The sequence below is a fragment of the Acomys minous genome, assembly GCF_964271855.1.
Source record: "Acomys minous genome assembly, chromosome: 12".
Classification (NCBI taxonomy): domain Eukaryota; kingdom Metazoa; phylum Chordata; class Mammalia; order Rodentia; family Muridae; genus Acomys; species Acomys minous.
This window is the reverse complement of record NC_140493.1, coordinates 94,493,854-94,514,151: the sequence shown is the minus strand read 5'-3', so window position 1 is coordinate 94,514,151 and position 20,298 is coordinate 94,493,854. Positions and strand designations below refer to the sequence as shown.

Below are 20,298 nucleotides of genomic sequence, written 5' to 3'. Positions count from 1 at the left end.
GCCTCTGCCTCCTGAGTGCTGGCATTAAAGGTGTGTGCCACCATGCCTGGCTTTTTTCTTTTCTTTCTTTCTTTTTTCTTTTTCTTTTTTCTTTTTTCTTTTCTTTTTTTTTTTTTTTTTTTGATATAGGATTTCTCTGTGTAGCCTTGGCTGTCCTGGATTCACTTTGTAGACCAGGCTGGCCTCTAACTCACAGAGCTCCGCCTGCCTCTGCCTCCTGAGTGCGGGCATTAAAGCGTGAGCTACCATATGGGGCTTCTATCTTGTTCTTTTTACATTCATCTCATTCGAGCCTTCCAAGCACCGTTCTCCTGGTGTGGAGTCTGTGCTCAGGACCCTGGGTTTCTTAGTGTTTGGAGGGTGCAGCTCTATGGGAGGACTTGTGCTTGATGAGTGTAAAGCCTGGCTTGGCTACCCAAGCACCCTCCCCACCAAGAGTGGATATCAGGACAGGAGAGAGACACTGAACCAGTAATGCTGTAAAGAGACACATGTTTACAGACTATTATCACAGTCAGTGAAAGTATATATAACAAGGGGACAGAGTTTAATTAAAAGACAAAGAAAGGCCTCTTCCAGGAAGTGACATTTAATTGAACTCTGGCAGAGGAGTTGGAGGCAAAGAGAAGGGAGGAGGGGCATTCAGAAATCAAAAAAAAGGAAAAGGGCGCTGGGAAGGCATTTAATCCCAGTACTTGGGAGGCAGAGGCAGGAGGATCGCTGTGAGTTGAGGCCAGCCTGGTCTACAAAGTGAGTCCAGGACAGCCCAGGGCTACACAGAGAAGCCCTGTTTCAATAAACAAAAGCAAAAACCTGAAAGACCTGGTGTCTTCATAGCCTCTCTGAAGCTATGAGATTCTTTGAGAGTTGTCTCATTGTCCTCTCCCTGGGGTGTGGGGGTGTGAGGGGGGTGGGGGGCGTGGCTAACCTGGAGGCAAAGTGGAAATGCTGGCTGTCAGCCCGGCCAGGGATCCTCATGACTTTGGGCCTCTAGTGGTGGCCATTGAAAACTCAAAGTAAAAAAAAACAAAAAAACAAAAAAACAAAACAACAACAACAAAACTCACCACCACCACCACAACAAAAAACCTCAAAGTCAGTTACACCACACTTGAAGAACAAATAGTGGTTTTAGTCTGTTAGGGCACTTTCATGAGTGACCAGCTCACAGCCCAGGACACCTAGGAATGCGGCCAAGTCAAATTCAAGGTCTTCCTTACAATATTATGAGGCAGCTTTGCAAACATTTTTAGGTAACTGGATTGTACAGTTCTCAAGCATGAATTATTGAGATCACTTTGTGTCACAACATCAAAGATTAGACACTTCTGAGGAATAAATGTAGACAAAAACAGTTATTAAAAAAGAAACAAAGGCAAAATAAAAGAACTGGGCGCGGTGGTACACATTTGTAATCTCAGCCCTCAGGGAGGCAGAGGCAGGCAGATCGATGTGAGTTCAAGGCCAGCCTGGTCTACAAAGTGAGTCCAGGACAGCCAAGGCTACACAGAGAAATCCTATATCAAAAAAAAAAAGAAAGAAAGAAAAGGCGTGTTGTGGTGCACGCCTTTAATCGCAGCACTCAGGAGGCAGAAGCAGGCAGATCGCTGTTAGTTCGAGGGCAACCTGGTCTACAAAGCAAGTCCAGGATAGCCAAGGCTACAACAGAGAAACCTTGTCTCGGAAAAAAAGAAAAGAAAAAAAAAAAAAAAGAAAGAAACAAAGAAAAGAACTGGAGAGAGAAAGGTACAGGACTGGACTATAGGAAGCTAAGCTTATGCGGAAAGGCTGGATATAGGCAGGGACCATGTTATGCTCAAACATCGGGCTGGTAGTTTTCCAAGATCCAGGAGAGGACCAGCTGCAGCAAAATCTCCTGGGTATGTATTTTTAAATGAACATTTCTGGGCCTCTTTCCCACTCTAAACAACAAGCTTTGGGGGTGGGGGGTGGGGGTCCAAGAATGAACATTTTTGAACAAGTTTCTCTTGTGAGTTGTTGTACACATTTTTGGACCAGTGACAAAATCAAATTTGTTTTCAAAACTGTTCCTTAGTAGATTTGCAATCTAAATGATCACTCTGGCTTTTACTGAGAGGGATGCTGGGAGGGTATTAGTTGCTGGGAGACAGATACAGTATCAGGTAAGGAGTGATTTGGCTGGGAACAAGGGATGAGGATGGAGATGGTGAGTGTGGGACAGAGTCATGAGGTACTTTATAGGAAAAACATTTACTGTTTATTACAGTGTGCATGTATGCTACTTTACACATGGTTGTTTCAGATTTCAGCGATACAAGGAAAAAAAAAAGACGACAAAGAAAGTAAATGTTTGGTTTATATTTCCTATAGACTCAGACACATGAACTTTTGCATATACTACTGGAACAAATCAATATTCTTTTTGTTGTTGTTTTATTTGTTTTTTTGAGACAGTGTTTCTCTGTGTAGCCCTGGCTGGCCTCGAACTCAGAGATCCACCTGCTTCTGCCTCTTGAGTGCTGGGATTAAAGGGGTGCGCCACCACTACCTGGTACAAGTCAATATTCCTTTTGGGGGTCTTGCTTTGCTTCTCTCTCTCTCTCTCTCTCTCTCTCTCTCTCTCACTCTCTCTCTTTCTCTCTCTCTCTCTCTCTCTCTGTCTCACACACACATTATTTTTTATTTTTGAGGTAGGAGCTCATGTAACACAGGCTGATACTGAAATCAAATTCACTGTACTGGAGACTGATACCCTCCCTCCCGCCCCCCACCCCCACCCTGCAAGACAGGACAGGGTTTCTCTGTGTTAGCCTTGGCTGTCCTGGACTTACTTTGTAGACCAGGCTGGCCTCGAACTCACAGAAATCCGCCTGCCTCTGCCTTTCTCAGTGCTGAGATTAAAAGTGTGTGCCACCATGCCCAGTTGCCCCCCACCCCCTCCAAATTCTCCCTATGTAGCCCTGACTATCCTGGATCTTGCTAAGTAGAACAGGCTGGCCTTGAACTCACAAAAATCTGCCTGCCTCTGCCTCCCAAGTGCAGAGACTACAGGCATCCACCACCACCCTCTGCTTTACAGTGTGTGTATGTGTGTGTGTAAAGTGAACATGTCAGTATAAGCATGTGTTGTTTCTGAAGCTGTGTATTTAATACATGCCTCAGATGGTGTCCACATGTTCTACTTGGGAGTTATGCTCTAAGCTACACTATTTTTTTTTAACAATAGTGTAGCCATTTTCAGGGATTTTACAAACAGTTGCTTTCCTGCAAGTCTTTAAATCCCAGCACAAGGGAGGCAGAGGTAGGCAGATGGATGTGAGTTCGACGCCAGGCTGATCTACAAAGTGAGTCTAGGACAGCCAAGGCTACACAGAGAAACCCTGTCTCGAAAAACCAAAACCAACCAACCAAACAAACAAACAAAAAGTCACTTACGCCAGCCTGGTCTACAAAGTTAGTCCAGGACAGCTAAAGACTACACAGAGAGACCCTGTCTTGAAAAACCAAAAAAGAAAAAAAAAAAAAAAACCAAAAAAAAAACAAAGAAAAAAAAAACCAAAAAAACACCAAACACCAAAAAAAAAACAAAAAACAAAAAAAACAAAACAAAAAGTCACTTACGCTATTGCCAGCTTTTTCTAAGTTTTTGCAGAAACACATTCAGATAAGAGTAATTGGCTGGTTTTCTATATAAACGTGAGTGTCCGGATGATAGCTCACTGAATGGATATCCCCTAGCTCATTTGCAGATGCTTACCTGATGGATATTTAGGTTGTTTCCAACATCTCATATTATTATTAAAAATCTCCTATGTTCACGGTGGAGCACAGTTTCTGCTTAGGACACGCTTTTGCTAGGGGAATTGCTAGGTCACTGGGGGAAAAAAAAACTAGATGGGTTTTAATAACACAGTCAAGTCATGTTTAGTCCCACTGAAGTACCAAAGTTGGAGACCAGCGGTTTTTTAGGCTCTTGATCTCCTTAGAAGGCCAGGGATAGTTACAACCTACGCTGGATTTCTCCAAGGAGTTTCTTTATCAAGCTTTGTGTCAGGTTAGGCACGGCGGGTTAGAGACCTGTCTAAGCTAACTTTGCAACTTCGCTGCTCCAGCAGGGGTTTTTTTACTTCCGAGGCAGCCCCTAGGATTGCACCCCCCTTCCTCACCCCCCCTACCCCAGTTACCCTCCCCCTAGCACGGGAAGGGCGTGTTAGGGAACAGCTAGGCGGGCAAAGATTGCACCATCCACTGTTTGAGAAGGAAGTCGAAAAAGCGCAGAGAACAAAATCGAACAAAATCGTAGACCATGCAGCAGCCGGGGTCCGGGTTGCACTTATCTCTTTACTTGGCGGCGCCGAGGTGGGATCCCTTCTCCGCCACCTCTGCCTCAGCCTAACCTTGAGCTGGGTATTGGTTCTTTAAGAAGCTGTCACGGTGGCGCTATTGGCCCCGCCCATCTGAGAGGAGGGCGGACTGGGAGGGGAGGGGTTCTCGGCTGAAGCCCGAAGGTGGGGGGGTCTGGGTCTATTTTTAGCTCGGGGTCGGGTCACGTGACGGGAGTGACGTCTCCGAATGTTGTTGTTGGTGGCGGCGGCGAGCGGAGCCGGAGGAGCCGCCGCAAAGATGGAGGAGCCGTCGAGGAGGCGCTGCCGCTGCTGTTGCCGCCGCTGCTGCCGCCGCCGCCCGCGAAGCCGGAGCTCGAGCCGCAGCGGGTGAGCGTAGCGCACCCGCCACGACCCCACCTCCCGCGACCCCGGGACGCCTAGCTAAGCAGCGCCCCCGTCCTCCCGCCGTCGCTGCCCGCGGGCTCCCCGCGCCCCTGTCCTTCCTCCCCGCGCGCGCGCCGAGCCAGCCCGCACCCCCAGGGAGCGTCGCGGGGGGCCCGGGAGTGTCGCCTCTGGCTTGCCGCGCGCGCCCTTCCTCGTCCCTCCCTTGCAGGGTTCCTTCTCTGCAGGTAAGGGAGGGGCCGATCTTCCCGCACCCCGCGCCCCTAAATGGCCCGCAGACCAGCCGGGGATGTCTGATTTGTCTCCTCCCCGGCGGTTTATAATCCCGTTGCAACAGCGATTTGAGCCTTGCACCTGGATACTGGGCAGACCCTCTCTTCATTGGACACCCCTTTCTTGTTACTCTGAGGTGAGGGGCGCAGCCCACCCACAGTGCTTCTCCAAGTAGCAAAGAACATACCCTTCATTTTATGTCCTTGAAGTCCGTGCAGGTGGAAGGGGACTGCGGGGCCCACCTTACTTGTCTGTGAGGCGATACTGCGTTTATTACCACCCTCTTCTGTCTGACACCCTGGAGCTCCGGGAAAGAGCTGGGTGATGAATCGGTGATCTTCCTTGGCTAGGGCAGATTCCGAGCGTCCCGTCCCCCCCCCCCCCCCGCAACCTCATCCCCGGCCAACCCCCCCTAGTCCCCAGCGCCCAGTTTTCATCTTGGGTTTGTTTCTCATGGGGCAGGGGTTCTAATAGTGTCTTGTTAACTTGGGGGAGTCGGCTTCCCCACCCCACCCATCCCTGGGGCCCTCAGGAAGATGAGAACAGGCTGGGTGATAAGTAATTAATCTAGGAGCTGGGGGGGGGCGGGGAGTAGGATGTGCCTGGTTTCGGGGAGAAGGTGACCACTTGATGTCCCTGCGTTTGGCCTTCTGAGATGAGCTTTGTCCCTGAAGACGAAGGGTCCTAGGTGCAGTTGCCTTTGGTGTGTGTGTGTGTGTGTGTGTGTGTGTGTGTGTGTGTGTGTGTGTACACACACGTACTCAGCACTCTGATATGCTTCTGGAACCTGGACTTAGCTTTTGGATCTTGGGGAGGGGGGATGGAGAGAGGGGTTTAGGGTTCAATGGGAGGAAGGTAGAGCCAGAACCCTAAGAACAAAAGAAGGCAGAGGGTGGGAGATTGAAGTTTTTGGGCCAGAAGACCTCTGGCTAGTTTTGTCCTTGGGTCCTATTAGCCCTCCATAGGTCGTAAGGTTCCGGGCAGGGAGGAGCCTCAGTCTCTGGGAGCCAGGAGCCCATGCTGGCTGTGGAGATGGGCTATGGATGAGTCCCTGTTGGCGGCTGCCAGGCTTCCCCTTTCTTTCCCTCCCTAAACAACAAAGCTTAGGGAGAAGTTGGTTTTGCCTCCTCCTCCTTTTCCCGAGTCGCTCCTTTCCCTCCTTGCGCTTGGACTTGGATCTGGACGAGGTCTTGTCAGAGATGAGAGACTGAGTTAAGAGGAGTAGGCATCTCCTGACACACCGGGGGCCCCCGGAGAGACTGACCCTATACGAGCGCGCACGCGCACACACACACACACACACACACACACACACACACACACACGTGTAGAAAGTGTTTGCTCTGGGCCAGGCCCTCATCTTTTAGCGTATCCTCCGAGGATCGTGTAATCTGGAGTTGGGGGGGGGGGTAACGGGCGTCACATGCACCACCCACCCCAGTAGCTGCAGAGATAAGAGCTCTGCTTTCTGTTTCTTAGCTGTGTGCTTAGATACGGGACTTGGGAAGGGGTGTGTGTGTGTGTTTCATTATTGTATCTGTATTGCAGAGGAAGGGGGACCAGCCTTAGGAGCTGGTGGTGGTGGTGAATGCAGTCAGTGCTGAAGTACCAGCTGCTCTTTAATAATTAATTCTTCCTACTCACATCCCTTTGAAGAGGGATGTGTCTGGAACACAGGCTCAGCCAGCCTGCGAGAGGACTCACTCCTGTTGGGGGCTGGTGTGAGAAAGAGACAGCGAAGGGGGGGGGCGGCGGTAATTCTTGGCACTTTGGAAGCAGTGTCGCTTGCTCATGAATGAAAACCTGATGCAGCCCGTTAGGGGGCCTGTTGTAGCTCACTTTGGCTAATTAAACTTTCTCTGCCTTTCTTCTCCCCCCCCCTTGCCCACCTCAGCCCAGCCCCAGCCCCAGCCCAGCCCGTGTTTGAATGAGAGTCCTGTCTGGTGGTACCGAGGAGGAGGAGGGGTATCATCATTCTCTCTGAGGTTTTTTTGGGCAAACAGACCCTGTCTAATGCCCTCTGTCTCCACCTCCATCCCCCCCCTTCCAGTTTTTTTTTTTTCTAGAAATAGCAGTTTCCTCCATCTGGCTTGTGCACATGCCTGGAGCTGCGTCTGAGCAGACAAACAGAAATGGGCCGATTGCAAAAAAACGAATTTGTCAGCTTGGTGCCTTCTCCCCCCCCCCACCTTCCCCCACCCCCAGTTGTCTTTCCCCTTTCCCTAGTTTGGGGCCTGCATGGCTTCCATCCTCCTGGCTCAGCTTTGGGGGTGGGGGGTGGGGGGGGACAGGGAGAGGCATAAGGTGCTTGGGAGGAGGCTGGGAACAGTCGTCTGCTGTGGGTCTGCTGTGGCTGGAGCCCTGAGGGGTTGAGATGAGAAACTGCTGGTGGGAATGTCTGGGCTTTGAGCTTTGAGATGGGACAAGTGACGCCGCCCATCTCAGGATGGATAGGATTCAGTTCAAACTGCTAGGCGCTGTTCTCTGTGACTAGGGAGTGGCCCCCTCACCTGAGCAGGAGAGCCCTGGGTTGGGCCTTGTCTCTCTCTCTCAGGCCCAGAGTTGGCCTGTTGGAAGTGGGAGGCGTTGGTGGTTCTGGAGGGGAATTTGGAGGGAGCTGTTTGAGGGGACAAGATCTCTGTGGGAAGGCGTAGTGAACTTGTGACCCTGGGGCCATCGCATGGCTCTGGTCACCTTTTCCTGTGCCCTCTTACCTCCCACACCTTGCTAGAGTTTTTATTGCTGGGGAATGGAGTAGGGTTGCTTCCCAGGGGTTTCTGCCCTGCCCTCTTCACAGTAGCGGAGCTTGTAGGTGGAGGTGCTGCCCTTCCCCCTGTACCCTTCTTTGCCCCATGCTTTGGTGCCATGGATGGAAGCAGGAGGTAGGTCTAGACCCCAGAGTATTCTGCAAGGAAGAATGGAGTTGACTATTGGGGTGAGGGGAGCAGGGCTCTGGGGGTGCTGGAGTTGCACACTGGGTCATCATCGTTCAAGTGGTGGGTATTTCAGCAGGTGTACAGCTCCTGGTCCCCAGCTACCTACCCATGTAACAGTGGAGGGGGGGCAGTTCTCTGTGGAAGAAGGGGCACACAGCTCAAGCCTACTTCCCTCCCCTCCTTTGCCTACCTGAGACAAGAAGCCAAGCCTGCCCTGATCGGCCTGTGAAGGCTTCTTTATTTTCCAGGAAGCCCTGCTGGGGGTTCTTGTTCACTTGGAAAACCTGTGAACTGAGGGTAGATGCCCTTGGCAGGTGGATAGGGCCCCTGGGTCCTATGCTATGGGGAACATAACTATATCCCAAGCACACTGGGTGTGTTCAAGGAGATGTGTTTTTCCTCTCCTCCCCAGTGGAGAAGACCCAAAGTACTAGGTGAGGATAGGGGACTTACGGGATGAGCGTCACCAATTTTGGGCCACTTGGGATCTAGCCCTCTTGAGTGTTTCTCACTACATAGATGGGCTGGGCTTACTTAGACTTGCTGGCAGTCGTGGGAATTTCTGAACCTGTATTCCTCAACCCACGGGAAAGGGTGTGAGCGGGACTGGGCGCCAGTCCTGGTGTGGGCACGGGCTGAGTTGGCCTGCCTACGCGGGCCCTGCCAGGACCAACAGCCCCACCTGCCACATTCCTGAACTTGGTCCCAGACCTGTGCGGGCTCTTTTGTCTTTAGTCTCTGTCTTTTTGGTCCTAAGTCCTGATCTGAATATACCTTTCTGAAGCCACACAGTCCAAAGCATCGGGGAATCCTGTGTGTGTGTGTGTGTGTGTGTGTGTGTGTGTGTGTGTGTGTGTGTGTGTGTGTCCTTGTGACCCTGCCAAGGAAGACTCCAAAGGAAGTCCAAGGAAGACTTCCCAAGACCTGGGAATCTTTGATGAGAACGGACGGTTTGCAGAGATTTAATGCTGCCAGGAGGTGGGGCTCGCTGGGAGGTAGGTGATACCTGCCTGCCTGCTTGAGGCCCGGAGCAGAGTTAATTAGGGTCTGAATGTCGGCAGCCCCGGTCACTTCTTTTTGTTTTGTTTTTGTTTCTTGAAAAACAGGGGTTTCCCTGTGTAGCCTTGGCTGTCCTGGACTCACTTTGTAGACCAGGCTGGCCTCGAATTCAACAGAGAGCCGCCTGCCTCTGTCTCGTGAGTGCTGGGATTTAAAGGCGTGCACCACTGCCGCCTGGCTCCTGGTCACTTCTTGACACTTGCTGTCATAGGGCATTGGAGAGCCTGGCTTCTTCTTTTTTTTTTTTTTTTTTTTTTTTTTTTTTTGGTTTTTGGAGACAGGGTTTCTCTGTGTAGCCTTGGCTGTCCTGGACTTGCCTTGTAGACCAGGCTGGCCTCGAACTCACAGCGATCCACCTGCCTCTGCCTCCCGAGTGCTGCGATTAAAGGCGTGCGCCACCACACCCGGCCTGAGCCTGGCTTCTTTTGGAAGCAAATGAATGATTATCATGTCTGGGTGGACCGAGGGCTGTTTAGGGATTGGTCCAGGTGGGGTGGTGCTGCCTAGTGTCTAAGAGTGGAAGACTAACTATGGGGCTAGGGTGGGGAGTCTGGCCAACTACATCTTCCATTACTCCACTGACTTCCGTTACAGTTGGGCCTTTTGGTGCCTTTGTATAAACTGAAAAAAGGTGTCCCATGCTCTGGTAGATTCAGTGTGTGGCAGGCTGTTGCTTGACAGACAGCGCACACAGGCTGCATTTCACAGTTCCTCCCAACATGAACAACACACAAAGAGTTGGGGCCCGGAAACTCCAGTGTACTTATAGCGGGTTTTGGGGTCTGGTTTTGTTTTTTTCTTGTTGTTGTTTGGTTTTTTTTTTTGTTTGTTTTGTTTTGTTTGTTTGTTTGTTTTGATAGGGTTTCTCTGTGTTAGCCTTTTGTCCTGGACTCACTTTGTAGACCAGGCTGGCCTTGAACTCACAGTGATTCGCCTTGCCTCTGCCTCCTGAGTGCTGGGATTAAAGGTGTGCGCCACTGCGCCAGGCCCCAGTATACTGGATCTGTTTGACTATCCTCATTCATGAAACATACTTTTGTGCACTGACTCACTGTGATGTTGGGAAGACAAAAAAGCAGGTTTTCATTTCCAGGGATGGGTTTAAAGGCTCAGAACGTAGGGAGAAGATGCCAGGCCTGTGAGTCCCAGGGGCACTGCGCTGGGTATCAGTTCCTCCCTCAACTTTTTTTTTTTAAATATTTTTATTTTAATTTTTAAATTTATGTGCATTGGTGTGAGGGTGTCAGATCTTGGAGTTACAGACAGTTGTGGGCTGCCATGTGGGTGCTGGGAATTGAACCCGGGACCTTTGGAGGAGCAGACAGTGCTCTTAACCACCGAGCCAACTCTCCAGCCCCTCCTCCCTCAACTTTTAACAAGTTTATTAATGTTTTAAAATTGTGTTTGTTTGTGTGGGGGTGGGTGGGTGGGGTGGGTATGTGTGTAGCACAGTGAAAACATGGAGGTCAAAGGATGACTTTCATGAATCAATTCCTTCTACTAAGTGGGTAGGATTGAACTCTGGTCATCAGGCTTGGCTGCAAGCACCTTTACCTGCTGAGCCCTTTCATTGGCCCTAGTGGTTTGTTGTTGTTGTTGTTGTTGTTGTTTTTTATTTTTGTTTTGTTTTTTTGGAGTCAGGATCTTGTGTAGCTCTGGCTAGCATTAAGCTTATGTAGTCACGGTTAGCCTTGAACTTGTGATCCTCCCAAGTTTGGGGATTAATGGCATGTGCCAAGGTCTGTAGTAGCTCTCTCCCTGAACTTCTGCCAGGGGCCCCAGGTCAGCTCAGCCTTTCTCATTGCCACAGACGTGGCCAGAAGCTTCCTATACTTGGTTAGTGACATCTAGTCCCACACTAGGCACCTTCCCGAGTGTATAAGGTGCACCTGGCACTGGACACTGATGTCTGCAGAGACCGCTGTAGCCATTTCCTGTCCCTTGGGCACCAATTAGGAAGAGAAGAAGTAAAGAGTCTGGTCCCATTGTGTTTGTTTCCTGTGTGCCCTGGGCAGGTGGCTCGCCCTCTCTTCCCTGGTGCAAGCTGACTGCTCCAAGGTCTCCTTTGCTTCTCAGAGTCCTGAGTTAGTTAGGGGACCGCTAACCCTGCTCCGTCTCTCCCCAGGGTTGCCGTTCTGAGTGCCTGACTGCCTCGCGCCCCTCGAAGGATGGCCTTGGATGGGCATTAGAGGCACTGCGGCCCCGGGCTCCTGTCCCGTCCGTCTGTCTGTTATCGTCTGTCTCTCTTGACATCACCGCAGCTCCACCCCCTCCCGTCCCAGCCCCCAACGCCAGCTTCCTGCAGGCCCAGAGCCGGCATGAACTCTCCCAACGAGTCGGGTAAGAGCTGGGAGGCTGGAGAGGAGCCTCCTCCGGGGGCACTTTTGGATACAGTGGGCTGTGTGGGTTTCCTGCCCAGGCCAGCTGACTGCCAGTGTCTGAGATGTCAGGGAATGAAGGGGTCAAGAGTAGAGAGTAGAGTATATTACACACACACACACACACACACACACACACACACACACACACACACACACACACGACAGAGGCCAACTGTAAGAAGACTTGGGAAGCAATGGCTCTGGGAGGTGCTTGGGTCTCCCTCTGCCCTTATATCTGCCTTCAACATGAAGGTGTTGGGTACCCCAGATGGTGGTGTGACTCTCTCTCTCTGGGTAGCCTGGGACAGCGTTGGAAACATTTCCCTGGATCCAGCTGAATGTTCATGCTACTTCTTGTGGTGGTGGCTTTTTTTTTTTCTGTGTTTCTGGTCCATACTTTTTTTTTCCTGGTGGAGGTTTACAGGTGCCTAAGGCTATACAGTGCAGGGATAGGAGCGGGGTTGTGTGTTTGTGGAGGCGTCATGGCCGTCTGCTGAGTGCAGGAAGATCACTCTCTTCCTCTTGGTGGACTCCTCAGCTGGGGTCTTTGACTCATAGTTCCCGTCCCTCTCGGCTGGGCTCCTGCGCGGTGCTGCCAGGAATAGTCTGCGCGTGGGACCCTAGGTAGCTTTGTTTGGGTCTGTCCCAACATGTGCCTGTGAGGCTAAGTCCAGTGACTTGAACTAGACCCTCGGGAGTTTGCCAGGAGGTTACACGTCAGAGTAGCAACCGCTTTTTGTCCTCAGCTAGCTCCTAAACTGTCCAAGACTGTCAATGTCTCTCCTGCCCACCTCTAACCCTTCCCAGGGCATCCTATCCCTGTGTCTTTTTTTTTTTTTTTTTTTAATTTTTTGGTGAGCATGGATATTCTCCCTTTGAGAGAAAGGGAAGTTGCATTGCGGGCATTGGATAAACGCTGAGCTGCAAGAAGCAGGGAGGAGTCCAGCTCCCACCCCCCCCCCCTCCACCGGGGAATTCCATTCCCCAGGCACCTTCTTGCTGGGTTTGTGGTTCTGGCTGGGGTCTTCCTGCCCTTGCCTTCATTCAAACCCCTGAGGGTTGCACCATGTGCGCTTTAGAGAGCTGGCTTTCTGTCTCATCATCTTAGGTCAAGAAAATGGATCGACAGACGAGGGCTGGTGACTTCTCATTAGCCCCTCAGTTCTGCTCTTGGTTCAGTTGTGAGTGACGTGACGTGACGTGACGTGACGGGCAAGAAAGCTGCTTGCTTCCTTTCTCTGGGCCATCCTTATGCCCTGCTTCACATGGGGGTTGGGAGGTGACCCTTGACCAAGGGTACGGAGGCTGCCCAGGGACATCTGTTGGTGGCTTGGGGAGGACAGTTGCCAGCTGTAGGGTTTTCGTCCTTTTGCAGTGAAAGGCTATTGTGCTCCACTCAGGGTGAGTGAGTGACTAGGGCTGTGTTCTAGACACGGACAGTCTAGCTTCTTCCTCACAGCCATTCTGCCAGAGGTGGCAGGAGGGAGCTATGGCTGGAAGTGTCCACCAGTTTGCCAGCTTCTGAGCACTGGCAGCATAGGCATCCTTGGTGACCTGCCTCCTGGCTGGCTTTCCGTCTGCCCCCAGCAGGGGGAGATGCTGTCTTTTCCGTGTATGGAAGGGAGAGAGAGAAAGTGTTGGGGGGTGGCACAGGATATAGAACTAGATATTAGGACTGTTGAGAGGTTTAAAAATGGGGGGAGGGGGAAGGGGGGTGGTCTTTGCTGGCAGCAAGAAGCGAACTGCTTCCCATAGCTTTTCCTACAGTTCCGGCGCTGGCTGCTGACGTGGGTAGCTGCCCGGTGCCTTGGAGACAGCCAGTCCGCAGACAGCTTTCCCTCTTCGAGGGGCTCAGCATCTGTTCTGCAAGTTGAGCTGGCATCTGGGCTGGGGCTTCTGATGCCCAGAAGCCTGGAAGAAGCTGAGAAGTGCATGTCTTGGAAATTCCATAGAAATAAACTGAAACGAGAGTTTATAACCAGAGCACGTAGGTGTCCTGCTTCTCTGTGGGACGCCTCGCAGAAGGCCCCAGGAAAGAAGGATTGTCGAGACAACAGATAGGAGGGCGTGATGCACTTGGCTGACCTCTCCCCACTTCCGGGCCCACTTGCTCCTCTCTCCCTGGGGCATCCAGCCGCAGGGCGGGTACAGCCAAGCGCTGTCTTTTCTCTCTGTCCTCTGGTTCCTCTCAGCATAAGGACTTATTGGGTTGACGAGCCATTGCGTGGCAACACCAGTGAGGCTGGCCTGTGGTGGAGCAAGAGGACAGACAGAAAAGGATCCGTCCCTGCTGTCCCAGCCCGCGAGTCAGCATGCAAGTTGCTACTGAGGGGGTGGCATGTGGAGACTGAGGGATTTGCTTCTGGGCAGCGGGCACTCAACTTACCTACCTCTGGGCTGGGCTGCATGCCCGCCCCTGAACTCTCTACCTCTCTGGCCATCTCAGGAACCCTGGTCCTGAAGAGGCTAGTCTGCTCCCCTCTCTGCCTCTTTTTCTTTAGGCGGACAGAGGTAGGTACAACGGGTGAGACATGATATTTTTTTTCTAGAGCCCAGTCCTGTTTCTACAATTCTCCTCCGAGGGGTTAAAGACTGATAAAATTTGTAGCAGCTCTGGCTTGGAGGAGCCTCCCTGGGACCTAGGACCTCGACTGCCCTGTTTGTACCCTGTTCTCAGGGCCATTGCTTCCAGAGGGATAAGAATGTGACCTGTCTAGGTGTTTGTTGGCGGGGCCCCGAGGAGGCATCCAGGTTCCTTACGGCCAGCGTGGGAGGGAGGTGCGCCCTCTACACTTTCTCTCCTTCCCTTTCCCAGGAGGGAGGGCGACTGCCCCCTCCCTTTGGGGTGACCAGAGAAACTGGGGCACCGGTGTGGGGTGGAGCAAGGAACCTTGGCGTCCTGTCTCCCTGCCTCAGGCTCTGCTTCCAAGCCCCTGGGAGGGCAGGCTGCCAGCCAGAGGAGGAGAAAGTGGGTCAGTGCTGGCATGGGCCGGGGTCTGGGGAGGAGACCCTTGGTCTCCCTTCTCTCCCGAGGTGCCTTGGGAGACGGGAGTCTGCTCTATCTTCCTCGGCTTCCTCCATCATCCCAGAGGCATCAGAGGCTCAGGACTGGATGGTGAGAAGAGGCAGGGCCAGCCCAGAGGGGAAGTAGAAGATGCCAAAGTAGGTGTCCACTTTTTTCCTGCAGTTGGTTTATTTATTTATTTAGGTTTTTCAAGACAGGGTTTCTCTCTGTCTCTGTCTCTGTCTCTCTCTCTCTCTCTCTCTTGTTTTCTTTTCTTTTTCTTTCTTTTTTTGTTTTTTCAAGACAGGGTCTCTCTGTGTAGCCTTGGCTGTCCTGGACTCCCTTTGTAGACCAGGCTGGCTTTGACCTCACAGTGGTCCACCTGCCTCTGCCTCTGCCTCCTAAGTGCTGGCATTAAAAGCATGCGCCACCACGCCAGACTGCAGGGTTTTTTTTTGTTTGTTTTTTAAAGTCTTATTTATTATGTATACAGTGTTCTGCCTGCGTGTGTGACTGCCCACCACACCTCATTCTAGATGGTTGTGAGGCACCAGGTGGTTGCTGGGAATTGAACTCAGGACCTCTGGAAAAGCAGACAGTGCTCTTAACTCTGAGCCATCTCTCCAGCTCCCCTGCAGTTGGTTTTAAATGAGAAGATTCAGCCAGTCCCTTAACCATGGTCCTGGCTCATGGTAGTTCCCGGTGCCATTCTGATAGGTACCAGCGTGACTTGGGCTCAAAGGAAAGAAAGGCCCCCAGAAATGAGATCTGAAAGGGCTCAAGGAGCTAGCCCCAGAAGGTTTGGAGGGCAGAGTGTAACCTTAGAGGCAGGGGCTGAGGTACTGCTGGGAGAACAGAGCTGGTTCGATAGCCCAAGCTGGGCTTGAACTTGTTGGTGCTGGCCATCATCTTTAATGAGTATTCTGTGAGATTTGTGGGGTGGGGACTTGGGAGCTGTGGATGGTAGGAATGGAAAAGTAAGCTGGGAAAAGGGGGTGCTATAGCAAGAAAGATTGAGGCTACATATTAGGAAGACCTTGTTACATCACGTTCATCTTGGAAGAGGAGAGATGTTTGTTGTCGTCGTTGCCCCCCCACCCCCCACCTGTCCCATCACATTTCCTTGGAGGATTTTGAGGATTGCATTGAAGATTGACACTTCCTAAAGCATAGATGTCACGGTGGTGCTAGCTGTTTTCCTGAGCCCTGGCCTTTGGGCGCCCATGTCCTGAATCTTGTTGAGAAGAATCCTTTTTACCAAGTTTGAGAGCTTAAACCTGCAGTCCCAGCAGTGGAAAGGCTGTATCAGGAGCATCATTGCGAGTTCAAGGCTAGCCTCAGCTACATAGTGAGACTCTGTCTCTCAGCACACACACACACACACACACACACACACACACACACACACACACACACACACACACACACACACACGCAAGTCGTCTTTTGACATCAGGCTCTTCTAGGGTCTGAGGGGCCTTGCTGTCAAGTTGGCGTAGCTGCTAACCTCCTCCGAGCAGGGTTCTCTTGGCTCTCTCCTGTGCCTGGGGCAGGTACAAAGAGCCAGGACAGGGCTAGCCAGCCCTGCTGGTTGTTCCCAGCGTGGGTGGGTGGAGCCCTTGCTGGGAGGGGCTCTTCACCCCCCACCCCCACCCCCACCCCTGGCTAGCTGGCTTTCTGGGCTTCCCTTCTGTCTGCTGCCTCTGACTGTCTTTGGTAGAGTCCCTGGTCTTCTCTGTTTGAGAGGGGGCCTCGTGGGCCTGGATGCAGCTAGGGGAAAGGTGGTAAACAGGTGATGTTTTTCCAGCACCAAGCCCCTGGGTGGCACAGTTCTATTGCCTTTTCATCTAGACTGTAGCTTCAGACTCCTCCCAGTTTGGTTCCTGGTCTGTACCACTGGGAAACAAACCCCCATTCCCAGCGTCATCTGCATCTCATCAGGCTTGGGGAAGCTTGCCTTCACCACCAACCTCATGTATGTGCTTTCCTACCTGCGGGTGGGTGGGTGGGGGAAGCCCGCCTGCTATCCTGGCAGAAGCTTGGGAAGAGAGGTTTCTGGAGTCACAGCCACCGTGTCCTTGGTTAGGCAGCTTCTCCCAGACTCCTGACAGGAGGGTGAGGTCATCCAGTCCAGAGAGAGGACAGGTGTCCCTGGCTCCATGCCTGGAGTGGGGGGCAAGGAGGGGCCAGGAGGGGTCCAAAATAGCAACCGTGACGTCAGGGAAGGGGAGGAGGATTCAGACCCAGGAGTGACCTGTCTATTAAAAGGCTCCAGTGAGCTCAGGGGGCCAAGTGGGATCTCTTTATCAGTGGGAGGCACAACCTGGGAAGAAGGGACAGGTCAACAGGGTAAGGGGGGGGAGCAGTGGTGCTGGCAGGTGGCACCAATTTTGATGGCACGGTGGCCCCATGGCCCAGGAAGGCCCAAAGAGCTGGGGCTACTCCACCATGCCAGGATGCTAACAGTTTTATGACTAACTGGAAGGCCTTCACCACCCCCCCCCAAGTCTTCCTATTTGGGCAATGATGGCCCTTGTACCTGGGGCCGACTTGTCTATTCTGCCGGTGAGGTATGGCAGCGGTCAGAGAGGCTCAGACCTCTCATCCCTACCGTGTGAACAGCTCTGTGCCTGGAGTGGCTTTCGTCTTGTGGTACCTCTGTTTCCCCCATCTTGGCCCTCTTTCTGGAGATCTTCGCTAGCATGAAGGCAATGATGTTTGGTATGCTCCCAGCTCGGTACAACTGGGTACACTGCCAGGGAAGCATTGATTGAGCTGAGAACGGGCAGGTGCTGTCCAGTCCCCTGCCTGGGCTGGGCAAAGCCTGCCCATAAAAATCTCTCTGCTCCCTGGAAAGAGGCTGAGCGCCAGGAATGGGCTGCAGAATGCGTGGAGGAGCTGTCACCCCACTGCTATTTAGGGTCTCCCTGATAGTAAGAGTGTAGGGAGCCATCTCTCGGCTCTGTGGGAAGGCAGAAGTTACACAAACTCCACAGGCTGTTAGGAGGAGGTGTGAGGTTAGACCAGGTGGTTGGGTGTCTGTCACCTCTCCCTAGTCTTTTTGAATCCTTTCCTTGCTCTGCAGGGAATGGGGGGGAGGGGGCAGGGGGTGGGGTGGGCGATCGAGAAGATCCAGGCTGGCTTCTTGCTGTCCGGTCCATTGTTTGTTGCCAGCAGTGGCCAAAGCTGATCCCAGATGCATGGGTCCCCTTGCCTGCACCCTTCTCTAGTCCAGCCACTGGCCACCCAGGTCTGTGGCCTTGGCCCTGAGTGCGGGCCTCCCTGCCCCCCTCCCCCTGGACTGGCGCTTCCTCCTGGGGTGGAACGCGCCTCTCCCCCACCCCACCCCCCCACCCCATGGGGCCTCCGCCAGGCCTGGGCTCCTGGCAGCCAGCCGGCAGCTCCCTGAGCATGCTCCACCTATTTATAGACAGGGCCCTCCCCCAACTGCTATTTCAGTCTCCTGCCAGCTGCCGGCGGCTCATTCGGGGAGGAGGAACAGGGAGCCAGGCCTAGAGCTGTCACCGGTGGCGGTGGCGCTGGGAGGGAACACAGAGAGCCTGCCTGCCTGCCCCACTGAGCTCCCTTTCCTGTCCCCTGAGCACCCAGCCATAGCCCAACTCCTGGAACCTTTGGACAGGCCGTGGTCCATGCTTCTGTAGTAGGAAGCAAGCCTCCGTGCCTCTGCTGCCTCCGGAGCGCCCAGGCCGGATGAGGCGCCTCCTTGCCTTGTGGGTCCCAGCGGCAGTGGCCTGAGGGAGTCCTTAAGCAGCCTGCTGGCCCTGTTGACCACCTTCCCCTCACCGGCTTCCGCCTCGGGCGGCCCCTCCCTGGCATGCTGCTGGTGCCCAAGGCACAGGGGCTCGTGGAGATGTTGCAGACTATCTATGAGACCGAGTCCTGTTTCTCAGCAGATGGCATGTCAGGCCGGGAACCATCCTTGGAAATCCTGCCACGGAATCCTCTGCACAGCATCCCTGTGGCAGGTAAGTGGCTCTGTGTCCCCACCTGCCCTTAGCTCTTGGGCAACCTTGTACCTGGACTGAGCTCCTCACTGTGAGCCCTGCCCCATGGGGGGTCCTGCTTCCTCCTCTCTGGAAGGTTCTGTTGAGCATCCGTGGATTGGAAGGGCTGTGCTTCTAGGGCGGTCTCCCCTCTCCCCCCTTGCCCAGAACTGACCTTTCACCCTGCCTCCTAGCCGCTTTCTGCCATACACCTCCAGTGCCTCGGCTGCTAGGGGCGAGGGCTTCCTAGAGTATTCTGGCCTACTTGGACCATGGTCAGAGGGGAGGAAGTGGGTCAGTGACCTGTCTGCAGGCTGCCTGCTCCCCACAATTGAGCAGAGGAAGAAGTTGTACCTGGGGTACCTACAGAAACATCCTAGCTTCTGCGGCTTGGCTTGACTTGGTCAGGGTGTAGTGACTGGCAGGTTTTTGCTCAGGAGACTTCTGAGAATGGACCCTTAAGGAAGTGGCTCTTTGGGGCAGGATTGAGCAGGCACTAGCAGCGGGGATGCTGAAGGGTTTGGGCTTAGTTCCTAGCCCCTCCTATCTCTTCCTTTCCCAGGCTGCACTTTCTTCCCACTTTGAGGATAGAGAAATGTTTCTTTGACAGGGTGGACTTGAAGGCTGCCCACCACCCCCACCCCCACCCTAAGCTTGAGGAGTCCTAGCCCTGCCACCTTCTCTGGGCAAACTTTTTTTTGATCCTTGGCTGGGAGGGGGGGGTAGAGTCCCTCCCCGCCCCCTCAGAACTAGCCACTCCTTCTCTCCCTCCCAGGAACCTGTTGCCACCAGGCCGGCACCACAAGATGCTTCCTTCAGGGATGGGCCTGCTGGACCCATGCCCGCTTGGCCCCTCCTGGTAGTGGCTAGCTTGGTACTTGTGAGAGAGAGAATATGTGTTATGTGTGCTAGAGTTATTGACTCTGGATATGTGGGTGTGGACGCGAAGGTTCCAATTAGAAGGTGGGAGCTGTCGTCCTCTCGTGTACCTGTGATTTGGCCCTCAGCTGTCCAGGCGTGGGTAAGGCTGCAGCATAGTCACGGAGATCAGTCCCACTGGGTGACCACCAAGTCCCAGGGATGGAGCCCAAAAGGCTGGTGCTTGCCCAGGGCTAGTTGAGCTATAGCCCCTGTCTTCAGCGCCCCAAACCTTGGCCTGTGGGTGTTAAACTGAGCTCCTGGGAGGTTAAGAAATATCTGCAGAGCATCACCTAGGGTGACTTCTAGCTGGCCACCCTTGTGCACTGAGCTACCAGTTGGCCCCAAGTTCCCTCTTATTTACTCATTCTCTTTGAAGTAGACACCAGAAACTCTGAAAGTCTGGGACTGTCTTCTTCTATCCCTGGATATATACCCCAGCCAATCCCTCTCTCCAGATCTCCAACCCCCCCCCATCCCCCCTCAACCTGGCCTTCTGAGTGTGGCGCAGTCCCTGCTGGCAGGAGGGAGGTGTGAGTCACCCCAGCAGCTCAGGGAGAGGGCTAAGAACGTTCCCCCCCTGAGCAGCTCTGTGACGCGGCTAGGGACAGATATAGGCCTGGAGCTTGGCTGCCTTTTTTTTTTTTTTTTTTTTTTTTTTTGGACTCTGGAATGTAAATAGACGTTTCAAATAGAAACACTTTAACCTTTGGGTTAAAAAAAAAAAATCCACCCTAGATAAACGGGGCCATGAGGGCCCAGAAGCCTGGTGTTTCCCTCCGGTCCTCTTTCCTGTCATGCACCCTCTCCTTTCAATGTCTTGAGCGGGTCTCCAGGCAAGATGCAAAAGCCTAAGGGTGAAAAAGCTGGTTTCCAGGGGGTGCTTTCTTGGATGGTGTTGCTGGTCCTCCCCAGCCCAAGGGATTGGAGGAGGCCTTCCAAGATGCTGCCTCCCTGTCCGTTGTAGCAGCAAGTCCCGGGGAACTCTTATTTGGGGGCAGCTTTTGCTCCCTA

The 20,298-nt window shown here is 53.0% G+C and overlaps 1 protein-coding gene across 4 annotated transcripts in view; it reads left to right on the top strand.

Moving 5' to 3' along the window:
* The first annotated feature begins 4,536 nt into the window (after positions 1–4,536).
* Positions 4,537–20,298, top strand: part of HDAC5 (histone deacetylase 5) — a 37,760-nt gene continuing 21,998 nt past the window's right edge. Inside the window, exons 1-3 of one of the 4 annotated variants that reach the window (XM_084748029.1) lie at positions 4,537–4,694; positions 11,103–11,317; positions 18,274–18,348. In XM_084748029.1, the coding sequence (XP_084604155.1) occupies positions 11,296–11,317; positions 18,274–18,348 (97 nt within the window). In that variant the 5' untranslated portion in view covers positions 4,537–4,694; positions 11,103–11,295. Of the gene's footprint in view, positions 4,695–11,102; positions 11,318–17,858; positions 18,349–20,298 lie in introns of those variants that run through there. The other 3 variants (XM_084748030.1, XM_084748028.1, XM_084748031.1) reach the window with 3 other exon arrangements.